General features: G+C 39.3%; 1 protein-coding gene across 22 annotated transcripts in view; it reads right to left on the bottom strand.

Annotated features, from left to right (window-relative positions):
- Positions 1-13,029, bottom strand: part of RYR3 (ryanodine receptor 3) — a 522,680-nt gene that overhangs the window by 257,206 nt on the left and 252,445 nt on the right. For all 22 annotated transcript variants that reach the window (XM_025189447.3, XM_075927047.2, XM_075927048.2 and 19 more), the window contains 3 exons: positions 10,489-10,694; positions 8,763-8,937; positions 172-380 (listed from right to left, as the gene is read on the bottom strand). In XM_025189447.3, the coding sequence (XP_025045232.1) occupies positions 172-380; positions 8,763-8,937; positions 10,489-10,694 (590 nt within the window). The remainder of the gene's footprint in view (positions 1-171; positions 381-8,762; positions 8,938-10,488; positions 10,695-13,029) is intronic.

Raw genomic sequence — 13,029 nt, 5'->3', positions numbered from 1 at the left:
TTAAACCTTACTCCACGAGGACTGTACCACAATGGTCCCTACAGCCCGAAAGTCTATAAGTAATAGCTTTATATATGACCTGATGACAGTAAGTATTAGTGAGGGTTTAGAATCTTGGCATGACTAGGTCAACTGATTAGAAATAGGTGTCTTCTGAACATGCCATGTTACCTCAATGTGAGCATGATTTTTTGGCACGTTGACAAAAGTTGGCAAGCGTTTGCTAAACCACATAGCAACATCTCGGTTCATGTTGACAGCAAAAGGTTCAAAACCCTCTTGAAGGCCACACATTGTATAATATTTGAAGGTGCTGGCATCCATTCCAAGGTTCATACGGCCAATCTGAGACAGACTCAGTGAGCAAATCGGGACAAATCCTAAATAAATTGTAATACAGAGAACAAAACACAATTTATATAGAGAACACACACATTTATTTTGGATTCTATCCAATGTGAATTTAATCTCAATCCATTTAAGAATTAACAAAGGTTAACATTCAGATACATGAACATGAGTGAAATTCATCCTTGTCATAAGAGCCACACCAATTCAGCTATCTTCCCTCTAAAGGACTTCAGTGGAGCACAGAGGGCTTTATGGGGGACTTCTGCACCAGGATGACTTTCAGCCTTACTGCCACATTTATGTGATCAAGCAGACAGCTGTATCTGAAACATAAATGATAATCTGTGAAGAGGTGGCGTGGGGGAGGGGGGGAGGTTGTGAAAAAAGACCTGTGTTGCCAACCCCGAGAGCCTGGGTCAAATGACTCAGATTCTTAAGGCTTGGGCTATGGGGCTAAAAAAAAGTACTGTAGACATTCTTGCTCGAGCTGGAACCTAGATTCTGAAACCCAAGATGGAGGCTGAATCTCAGTGCCCTAGCTCCAATATGAGTGGGAACATCTATGCTGCTATTTTTAGCCCCAAAGCCCAAATCCTGTGAGCCCAAGTCCAGGCTCTAAGACTCAGTGCCACAGTATTTTCTTTGAAGCACACACATACCTTTGAAGAACCCATGTTTGCTTGAACCTATCATTCATATACAGGAAGGATCAATTCAGTTATATATTTTTGAGGCAAATAAAATGTAAGATTCATACATCTTACTCAACAGAGATATTTCAGGGGCAACTTTAGTATTCAAAGCCACGTCTGCTCAATGTAGACATTAAAAATCCCACATCAATTTTTGTAAAAGCAAAGGTCTTTCTGGGTGTTCTTGGCCAAAATTTTCCTTCAGTCCAATGTGAAGTAGTTCACTGTCTAGCTCACTAACCTATGCCTGTGTATATACTATAGACTTGTAAAGGCCTTTGACTGCTACTCCTTCAGGATGGAAAAGTTACATACATAAAATTACCACTCACACCTCCAAAATAATTTTAGAAAAAAATCAGCATCAATGTCTATGTGAATAAAAATACAAATTGAATTCAAATACATACAAATAGCAAGGGAATACAATTGTCTACATAAGCAACACAAAGAGCTGGGACCCATTTTTTTTAACCTAAAATAAGAATAGATGGACTTGATTTTTTTCTTAAAAACTTTTTTGTTAAATATCTTTCACCCTTTTTCCTTTGGGTCTCAACTTGCTTCTGGTACACTCAGAGTCAGGCTGAAGACCAATAGGAACACAGTCTGAAACTCAACTCTCTATGCATTAGCAGAGCTTTGTGGTCCTTCATGGTCCCAAGTCTTACAGCACTTTTTCTTGTGTCCCTTAAAAATTCTATAGGAAAATGTAATTATTATAAGTATCATGTTTTCCCAAACTAGCAACCCTCCCTCTGATAAGTGTATCAAGCCCACGAGACTCAGAGCCTATGGATCAGGGGAAAATAGAAAGATGAGAAGGCCTGTGAGCTCCTACAAAGCTTCTAATGCACACAAGAGGATTGCTGTGATATTAAGAGTGTGAAGATCTTTACAAGGTCTCCATAATACACATGAACTTGCTCATGCACAGCAATGCACCAAGATCCCATGGCTTCCTTGTGCCAGACACAGTACAAGTTAATAGGTAGACATGGCTTGTTGCCCCCAAAGAGTTTACCGAAAACAAGATATAAGAAGGGAGTGTAACAAACAATAAATAAAAGTGAAATGGGGAGGGGAAATGAATGCAATGGTAATAAAAGAAAGGTATTTGCATAGGCAAATAACATTCAATTTGATGACTCTGGATCATATACATTTTAAAAAATTAATTATCTTTTTAAAAATTCCCTATTAAACCATAACCCCATGATTCCTCTTCAGAGGAAGTTACCCTGGACTTTACGTATATTTATGTTCTTGTTTATTTCCCTGTCTTCTCTAGAGGTTATCTCTAACCTCCCCTCTACAAAGCGTTGTTAGTTCTTTTTATAAAAATATAAATGATCGCCACAGCTCCTTGAGACTGTTAGCTCCTCCCGTCCACATAAACCCTGACGCTTCTCTCCAAGGTGCCAGGCCCAATAAAGAGGTGGGAGGCCACTCAGCTCCAAGGGTGCTTTCCGTAGGGATGAGATGGATCCCTGTAGGTGCTGAGTACAGGAGTGCAGAAAGTCCACTCACCAAAGAATTTTCCATGGTATTCAAGTTCACTATTATCAATTGCACAATAGAGTAAACACCTAAAACAGCCAGCTATTTTAGGTATCAATTTAATTTTACACATATTTAGAATGTATATAAAAGAATATACATGGTTTAATGTTCTCTCCACAAGCATTCTTTTAAACACCAAACATCTTTTAAAATCACCAATATTCTGACCTACATATAAATCTTATTATTCTTCACAGATCAAAACCCCAATTAAATTTGTTTACCTTTTAAACTTTTGTATTAATAACTGGTTTAGAATTGAACAAAATGAAATATCAGTTTATCAGGAAATTTGGAAAAATGAGATAAGAGATTATATAATAGTAAGAGACTTTTGAAAGCTTTGGGTGAGCTAGAATTCACTTAATTGCCCTTCTCCAGTTCCTAAACCTCCCTCCCCCCCGCCCCGCAACTTCCATAGAAAAATAGATGGAGACTCAGAATTCACTATCTAAGGCTTTTTTTTTTTTTTTTTAGCAAGGATTGCACAAGGTCTGCCTCCTCACACTCGAGTGTCAAAAGGAACTAAAGAAATAAATTTAATTAAAAAACTTTATTATATCTTATGATAATTAAACAATTTATTTTTTACAACATAAATTTGACTATTTTATAATCCACAGACATTATCATCACAATTACACATAAAACATAAATAAATAAAAAATAAAATCTGAACAGTTCAGTTCAACAGAAACACAGTAAAAAGAAGCTTAGCTCCCAAAAGCTTAAGTCAAAGTCATCTGAGTCTCAGGATCTTTGATCACCAAATTATATAGTATTCGGACTTAAAAAAAACATAACCAAAAACCTTCTCTCTTTTCATTGGAATTTTCAGTTGGAATCCATGCAGGTTTCCTCTGTTAAGTAAATAGATTAAAAAAAAACCCTACTGCAAAGCGTTTTGGGGGAAATGGCAATAAACACGAGAAAGTATAATAAAAAATGCCACTTGGGTCCTCTTTGACTGATCCATTTAATAACTGTTGCTCTATAAAGTGTGAGGGAGAAGAAGGATTATTTTTAAATGAACCATGTAGAGTCCAGATAAATGAGAAGAAGGGATGTTAGATATCAGGTAACTGAATAGTCGGGGAACCGCATGAATTTTTATTGGTTACTTGACTATTCCATAGTCCCCAGAAGTGGGGCCAGTAGGCAGTGCAATCCCAGCCCCACTTCCAGGGAGCCCCTTGCCACTCCACACTGCTGCCTCTCTATCAGAGGCAACAGCATGGGGTGCCAGGTGGGAGCCCAAGGTGACCCAATTAAAAAAACAGCTGCTGTGGGGGGGAGGGAGCTATTACAAAGCAGCCTCTGTCAGCTGTGGTCCAGGCTGGCGGTGGAGAGTGGCTGGTCCAGCTGCAGCTCTTGTCTGTGAGGTGGGGGTGGGGAGGAAGGGATAGGCAGTGCCACATAACTGGTGCTGAGGGAAACCGGCTTTTAAGCTGGCTCCCCTCAGTACCGGCAACTGCTTTCCCCACCTTACTGCCTCTGATACAGAGACAGCAAGGGGGAAGGGAATGTGAGTAGTCCAGAAGATTAACTGATAAGGCTCGGCTACTTGTTTACATCCCTAAAGAGAAGTTGACATGAAACAGTCAGAAGAAGTGTTCCCTCTAAGTTGCACAGCAGCACAGCTTCACAGGTGATTAATCAGAGCCCTGAGCCCCACCCAGACAGAGGCTCAGGGCTCTATGTATGGACCTGACTGACTGGGCGGGGCTGATTAATCACCTGTGAATCTGTGCTGCCATGAAGCTTAGAGGGAACATTGGTCAGAAGGTGAAAAAAATGCATAAACTGGAGTCATGTCACTATTCATCTTCTCAAAATTGGTGTATTGCAGCTGGTGCAGAACAACATATATGAATAGTGAATGAAATGATCCCAAATGTAAAAAAAATTGTTCTCTGATCACATGCATGTAATCTCCATTGACATGAGATTGTGCATGCTCTTATGAAAGCAAAAAACTATTACATAAACAGCCAATGAACTCAGACTTTAGGTCCTTTTGGATGAAAGAAGTTACTGCTGACTATAATAATTAATTTTTACTGTTTAAGTACAGTTCTGTAAATGAGCTCCCAGAGCAGTGGAAAATTACTCACATCATCTGTGATGCCCTGTAAGCCTGTCGATATCTGCTTTAATTCACAGGTATCTGCATCCATGAAAGTAGATGCAGATAGCCATGGCTCATTTTTGTGCATATGGATCTGGACACAAATTTGGTATCTGCACAGGGCTCTAATAATCTGCCTCTCCATGACCAATTGCCTAACTAATGTTCATTGGTGGGCCAAAGAAAGAATAACAAATTTAGTCTGTACCTGCAGCCAGTCATTTTAAAACACATTTTATCAGGTTGATGTGGACACCCATGAGAATGCTAGACAAGAACAGACTGTCAGCCAGGGAAACTGAGAACAAAAGGGAACCAAAACTGTATAACTTTGTAGCCACTGGTGGTAAAAATAACAGAAAGTTAAAAATGTTGCACCTCCTCAGATCTGCTGAGGAAAAAACCTGGACAAAGGGTGAGCTGGAGCCCTTCGGATCTGCGGGAGGCTTTATTTTATCTGGGCCAGTCCCAGGTTTCTGCTGTGCTGTTACATCTTGTGTGAGAGAGCGAGAGTCCCACCTGGCTGCTTGTTATATTAATTTATAGACTTGCAGGATCCTTCCTTGTCTTAAAAGGTCACAGAAAGCTGGACTGCCTTATCTTTGGGTGTTTTTCATTCACACTTCCACATTCATTCATGGATTACATACATATTCGTATGAATTTTATTTAAACAATATAGTTAAACAATATAGCTCCTAAGCAAGCATCTTCTGTTATCTATTGACATAAAAGGAAGCTACTTAAACCACATTTGAAACAGTCTAAACCGCATTTGCTTAACGGCTTCTAAATAAGCATAGGAACCTGTCTAAACCTCACTTGCTTAACAGCTTCTAAATAAGCATGTGGCTGAGAGAGATAAAAATACAAGAGAAAGGGGAGGAACAGACATTTGTGTCCAGAAGCCACAATCCAATAGGGGAAGGGGCATGTATCCAGCTGGCTATAAAAATTCCCCAGGGGAATTCTAGAAACAGATTTAGAAAATAAGAGAAGATTTGGAGAAGATGCGCGCGCGCACACACACACACATGCACACACACACACACCAGATATCATGACTACTCTGAGACAAGATTTCTGAGACCAGTATAGAATTAAAAATAAATGGAAGAGATTAATATCTGTAAATATCACAGAATTAAGTGCTGTATCTTTCAGCAAAATAAAGCTGCCTAGGGAAGGAAATAATCATACTCTTAACACTTCTGCTATCCATGAAAATGAGTGATAGATTTGAAAGTAAATGGAATATCCTGTTATGAGAAAGCTGCCAGAGGTAACAGAGAACATATCCTGCTGCTTACGCATGAAGATGGTTATTGAGAAGAGGTATCATAAGGAAATGGAGAGGCAACCAAGCTAATTTCTGATAACACAAGTGGCTGATGGTTCAGCAGGGAAAAGAGGTAAGAGAGACACTGGATGGATCTAGTGCCTCTCGGCAAAGGGGAGACCTGAAGTCTTCCTAGGATGGTGTCACTCTTTGGAGGTTTTTTGGAGGGGCTGGGCAAAATCTGAAATTGAAGCCTCTACCTTTCCCAAAAAATTACCTCCGATGGAGGCCAGGATATGTCAGTTGGTTGGATAGCAAGCCTGCCTCACGCTCACTCTGCAGTGCTGGGTTGGCTTCTATTCCACAGAGCAGGGCCTGTTTTCATTCCACTACACGTCCTGATCAGTTAGTATTGGCTTAATGTCTGGCTTAATGTGTGGTAGTGATCATGAACTGTGCAAACCAAGGCAAGCAAATAGTTAACAAAAGAGTATAAAGGTATTTTTCTGAAAGAATATACCACAGTATTCACACCCAAAACACTATTGTACACATGTATGTACAAAGTATGCCTTGGGAGGTATCATTAAAAACTCAATTTGCTAATCAGTAAAGTGCACATCGTAGTGTTAATGTGAAGCTATAGACATAAGTTTTCCAGATAAATCTGTGGAGCAGCCAAACCAGTTTCTTAGAGAAAAAGAGCAAGCTGACACCAGAGACAGCTATAAACAAAGCTGATGGACCATGACCTACTAAGTGGCTATTCTTGGCAAGTAAGGGGGCAGGCATTTCAGAAAAAAAACCCACAGCAGGGAACATCCTTCATATAGACTCTGCCCCTCCTTTTTATACTTTTCATCCCCCTCTAGATAAACATTTTCCACTCGGACCCAGGGTACACACACCCCAAGCCAACCCTTTCTTTCTCCCTGTCAATCTCATTCTCTGCACCTGGAAAGACAAAAGAAGCAGCCATTGAACTCTGGAGGAGGGGTCCTGACTTGAGAGTGTGGTCAGCAATCTGCTGAAGCCTTTGGTGAGAAAACTTTGATTTGAATCTACTATAGTTTGTTAAGTTAGGCACTGGGAAGTATTTTATCTTCATTTTTCTTGTAATCATTTCTGACTTTTAGACCTAATTATTTGTACTCATTTAAAATCTCTCTATTTGTAGTTAATAAACATGTTTCATTGTTTTATCTAATCCAGTGTGTGGAAGTTGGAGCCTGGGTAACTCCTCTTGGGATAACAAGTTGTGTGCATATTACTCCCTGAAAGGAATAACAGATTCAATATATTTGTACAGTCTAGGAGAAAGGTGGGCAGTATAGAACATACATTTCTGGAGGGAAAACTAAGGCTGCAAACATGTTGGGGTCACCTTGCAGTAACCTTTAAGGCTGGTGTGGCTAGCTGGCTGCAGCACACGCAGCTGGGAGTGACTTGCATGCCTGCGGCTATTTGTAACCAGTCCAGGTTGGAGGCTACTGCAGTAAGACATTGTAAAGCGCGCCTGACGTCCAAGGGGAAGGAGCGAGACAGCTATTGTTTGGTATAGATTGTACCCTGGTATGATTTTAATTAGCTTAATATTAACAATATATTAACTCTTGGAAGCATGAAACAAAAGTCTGATTCCTTAGTGATATTTTACTTTCCTGGATCATGCACGTGCGGTTTGATCAATATGTACAAATCTTATGTAATGTATTTCTTGATCCCTCCCCCTATCATACATATATACCTGGAAGCTGATCCTGAAAATCCTTACTACTATGTGTAATCATTATTTTTCAGAAATGGATCTAGGAACTATCGCATTATAGGAATTTTAAAAACAATAATATTTTCAGTACTCAAGGTAAATTGTGAATCTAGTAACACGGACAGTATCCCTCTTAACTATATATTGATCCAACATACTTCACTTTTCAGTGAAAATTGGAATAAAGATGTTACCATTAGTAATGTAATTTGATTGACAATTTTCATTGTTTAACATACAAATCATAGAGCCATTTTGGGAAATGTATATAGAAAATAACTCTTTGTAAAGAGTTTAAAGGCACAAATTGAACATACAATTGAACCAAAAATTGCTTTAGTTGTACAATAAAATATCATAGTGGTTCAAGTTTATTTTTTCATATTATTATGCCTACTAATCCCTAATCTGGGAGTACAATGTTTTCTTTAACATTTTATCTAACTAAGTTTAGTTATTTATTATTGCTGATTTGCAGTTGGTTATTCTTTCCATTTTTACTTATGAATGGGATGGTTCAGTACTGTAAGTTGTTTGAAACCTATTTTTCTATTTCCAGATAAGGGCTTGCAGATAAGTTAATTTTGTTTGAATTAAATTTCAGGCTTTACACTGCAACATAAAAAGCGTACTAGCAGATAACTGCACTGGATCATCCGAAATAACAAAAGGCTTGAGCTATTTGCATATAAGGAATCAGCACAATCATTTGGCCAACAAAAGACTAGCTGGTCAACAGCACTGGGGGTAGCTCTGTGATTGCTTTTCACTCAGCTGAAAACTCTGAGATACTCTGTCAGAGCTGGAGGCCAAGAACATGAGGAATTCCCAATCATGAAATAAGAAAAGGTAGATTCATTTCCAATGCTTCAATTTCAGACTTCTCGATTCATTTTATGTAGTACAACATAATTTTCTCCTAATGTTTCCTATATACATATTCTTACAGTGTATCTTTAAAAACAATAGGATTCAACTTACCCTTATCTATTTCAAAGTCAGCAAAGGCAAGTTCTGAACCTTTATTTGTTATAAGCAACTCTCCATTCAGAGTAAAGATCATGGACTTGTCATCTAAATTAATCATACAACCAACCACATCTCCTGGTTGCCAGTTTCGTCCAAAAAATCCACTGCCTTGATGCCAGCGCCGGCCCTAAAAAAGAACAAGGGCTCAGAAATAAAAATATATCATGCCCGATTTGCTGCAAGAGAGATTCAAAGCAGAGGGAGGAATAGGGAAGCCAAGACTCACAGCCAATCAGTGGCTTTATATTGCATAGATTAGGTTCTAGACATACAATTCTAAATACGAAAATAAATCTTAATATATATGAATAATCTGTAACAAATCTAAGACATAGCTATAATGAAAAAATTTAATCAGTGGTGTCACTCGACTCTTAATTCTTTTTATCAACTGCTTTTCATGCAGAGGTCTGAAAGCTCTGGTGTACACTAGGGAATTATTTTGAAATAACTCTCCTTATTTCAAAATAACAAGTGGAGCGTCCACATTACCAAGCCTGTTATTTAGAAATAAAGGGCCAGTTATTTCAAAATAATAACTCCCACTTTTCACAAGGAATAACACTTATTGAGAAATAGTTCTTTTGAAATAGTGGTAATGTGGACACTCCATGCTGCTATTTCAAAATAACTACTCCCCAGAATCATTCAAAGTAATTACTTCCCAATGTTTTCTGGGGCTCTTAGTCGAGGAAGCACATCCACATAAAGGCTACGTCTAGACTAAAAGCCACTTTCAAAAGAGAGCGTCTAGACAGCAACCACTTCTTTCAAAAAAGTGAGCCGCATTTTCGAAAGAGAGCACGCAGGCAGTCTGGATGCTCTCTCTTGAAAAAGCCCTGTTTGCATTCAAGAACACCTTTATTCGAAAGACCTCTTTCAAAAAAAGGTGTTCTTCCTTATAAAATGAAGTTTACCATGGTAAAAAAAAAGCCCTGTTCTTTCAATTTAATTTCGAAAGAACGTGGCAGCAGTCTAGATGCAGGGGAAGTTTTTTCGAAAAAAGGGAGCCTGCCTCTGACTAATTTTGAGAATAATCTGTAGTGTAATTTTGAGGACATGCTATTTAAAAATAGTTATTTTGGGAGTTATTTTTTCAAAATAATTTATTGAGAAATAAATAATTTCCTAGTGTAGACATGCCCAGAGAGATTTATGAACAGGAAAACATTAAGTTCCATAAACCTCCTTTGAAGTACTGTGGGATAGTCCTTATTTTTATATGGAGACACTGTGGAACATGGACATTAAATGATTTGCATACAGACACACAGCAGATCAGAAACGGGATGAGAGTCCAGATCAAAGGGACTCCAAGCCTTATCTACAATATCATTGTCTTCCACCTTCTTCTGTAAGGAATCAAGATTAAGAAAAAGGGGGGGGGGGGAGAGAGAGCACACTGTGAATATTAATGTCCTAAGTATCCATTATGTTTTATTGTCAAGTGACATTTGCTTGAAAAGAACTGACTTCTCTAACTGAGCTGCATTTTGTTAATTCTGTCAGTCTCTATCTCTGTAGAATTAGTCCCAATATGTAGAATTAGAACATATGGATAATGTAGAGTATGAAAATCCTTTGTAGCTCAGAGAATAAAACATGATGTCCCTGTGTAGGCTATTCACAACTACAAACAAACTCATTAACATTAAATTTTGTAAATAAATTTACTAACTCTGCTGCCTTCAAATACAAATGCTTGGTCATCAGCCCCCAATTCTATGTCTGGCCGGCAGCCTGGCCTTGCCCAGCCAACACGCATATCTCCACCTGTCACAGCTTCAAATTCAAAGTACCACTTTCCAGACGACACTGCATAAGACTGTTCTATTCTGAAACAACGTATCTTGTCAATGCTGATTTTTTCCATAGTTTGGTCAGCTGTGAGAAAGAGAAGAAAAAAATTAGACAAAAATACAACTGAAAAATGCCAATGCTTTACTTTCCATCAGTTTCAGTTCTGAAAGAAATATTTATTTATTATGGACATGGCTGAGAATGGTACTACGTTTCTTCATATTTAAAATCAGGCCTGCTGACAAAATGGGGAATTGCTCTGGGGCCCAGTGACTCAAAAGGGCCCAGTGATTTTGGCTGCCCCCACTGTGGAAGTGGTGGCAGCTGAGAGCCCCAAGCAATGTTCCCTATAATCTTTTCCATCCATGTGAAGAATAAATTTATTTATATGCATTGAGGCATTTGCAAATGTGTACCACCAGTAGAAACAAAAAACCTAGCTGTGGCCATTCTGCTAATAAACTGGGCAGCCTCTGAATCATGCCTGGGTGACCTCACAAGAGCCCAGATTACAGGGAACACTAGACTCAGGCCCTGTGAATTGGACAGCATGCTCTAGGCAGTGCTGGAGGGGTGGTTCTGGAAGGCTATCTCCAGCCACACTCCTCCTATCTAAGGCCCCTGCACCTTCTGAGAGCCTGATGCCAGCTCCCCTACCTTGCCCAGGGCTCAGCAATTCTGTTGGCCCACTCTGTTTATAATGTGGATCTGGAGCAGAATCCTGTTCTTTCTTAAATGACAAGATGTTTGTGTTTGCAATATTGTTGTAGTTGTGTCGGTCCCACGATATTAGTGAGACAAAGAAGCATACACACAAGCTTTATACATTCTTCCTGTAAATATTAATAACAGAGACATTGAGCATGATAAAGCTAAATGATCTACAATTTAGTACAGAATTAAAGCTTGTCAGAATTACAAATGTTAGTCCTACAACTGAGGTTTAAGTTTTGTTTAAGAAACTTTGGTGGGTAATGGTCTTGCAGCATCTTAAAGACTAACAAAATATGCAGATGGCATCATGAGCTTTCATGGGCACAATCCACTTCTTCATCTACATGTTTTGTTAGTCTCTGAGGCTGTGTCTAAAATACATCCCTCTTTCGACAGAGGGATGTAAATTAGACACTTCGAAATTGCAAATGAAACGAGGATTTAAATATCCTGCGCTGGATTTGCATATTGATGTAATGGCACTCTTTCAAAAAAGCTCCATTTCAAAAGTAAAACAGCAGTCTAGACGTGGTTCTTTCAAAAATGGCAGGCTTTTTTCGAAAGATCCTGTAAACCTCATTTACAGACATCTTACATTTGTGCAAGACTGCTGCTATAAATTGTACATAATTCAGTGGAGCACATTACTAAATATTAGTGTATAGCTACAGTTACAGGAATAATAGCATGGAGAAAGCTGTCTCTCCAGAGTGTAAGAAACACAACCTGTATAGCAGGATGGGGAATCTATTGTCCTATGAGGTAGATATGGTCCCCAGCTAGCTTTGATCTGGCCGATGAAGATGCTTGGGGCTTTCGCCTGTGCCTGGAATTTGTGCTCCATCCCACAGCAAGTCTCTGAGCCTTGGCACCAGTCTGTGGACCTAGAGCACAATCACTGGCTCGCTCTGCTTCTGAGGGAAGCAATGAGTACCTCCAGCCCTCCCCGACTGTGGGGCTGGAGCATGAGCAGAGCCCTGATGTCCCTGTGAGTGAAGTGTCTGCCTCTTTTTTTTCTGGCCCCCTTGACTGATTTTCCAGTGAGTCTTTTGCCCTGATTGAAAAAAGTTTTTCCTCATTTCCTTAGTGCTCTAGAAACTGGTGACCTAGTCCTCTCTTTAAGAAGAATTTCTTGCACTGTTTCTCTGCGATTGTTTTGTTGGCAGCAACCGCAGAGAGGTCCACTTTGGGGAACTTCCAAGTTAGAAATATGTGTCTGAGAGTGCAAGTGTAGTATTCTCATTCATAATCTTGGGAGACGTGCCTGCTTTAATTATCAACCATGATGTTCTGAATGCCTGGAAAGCAAATGCTGACATGAGGATGTGATTGGCTGCACTCCAGTTCAATATATTGCTTTGACAGAAGGAGAAAGTGGAATCTCTCCTTCCCCGGTGACGTATGTAAAACATGCAGGATATGTTGTCCACCATCATTTTTATAAATTGGCCCACAATGAACAGAAGAAAAATATTCTTGACTGCTTTTAAACTTCTTGGGCAGATAATTTACCCGTAATACTTTGTGTTCAATGTGCCTAGGTGCACTCTCCACCCTCCAAGAGATATATCCAAAATTACTGTGACACATGGAGGACACTGGAGAAAAGGAATTCCTGCATATAATTTGGATTGGTCTTTCCACTAACTGAGTGAGCCCAGAACCTGATGAGCAATAAAAACCATCCTAACTAGATTATATTGGT

This window comes from Pelodiscus sinensis, chromosome 5 (genome assembly GCF_052426305.1).
Source record: "Pelodiscus sinensis isolate ZL-2025 chromosome 5, ASM5242630v1, whole genome shotgun sequence".
Lineage (NCBI taxonomy): Eukaryota > Metazoa > Chordata > Testudines > Trionychidae > Pelodiscus > Pelodiscus sinensis.
The sequence above is the reverse complement of the archived record's forward strand: the minus strand, read 5'-3'. Positions and strand labels throughout refer to the sequence as shown.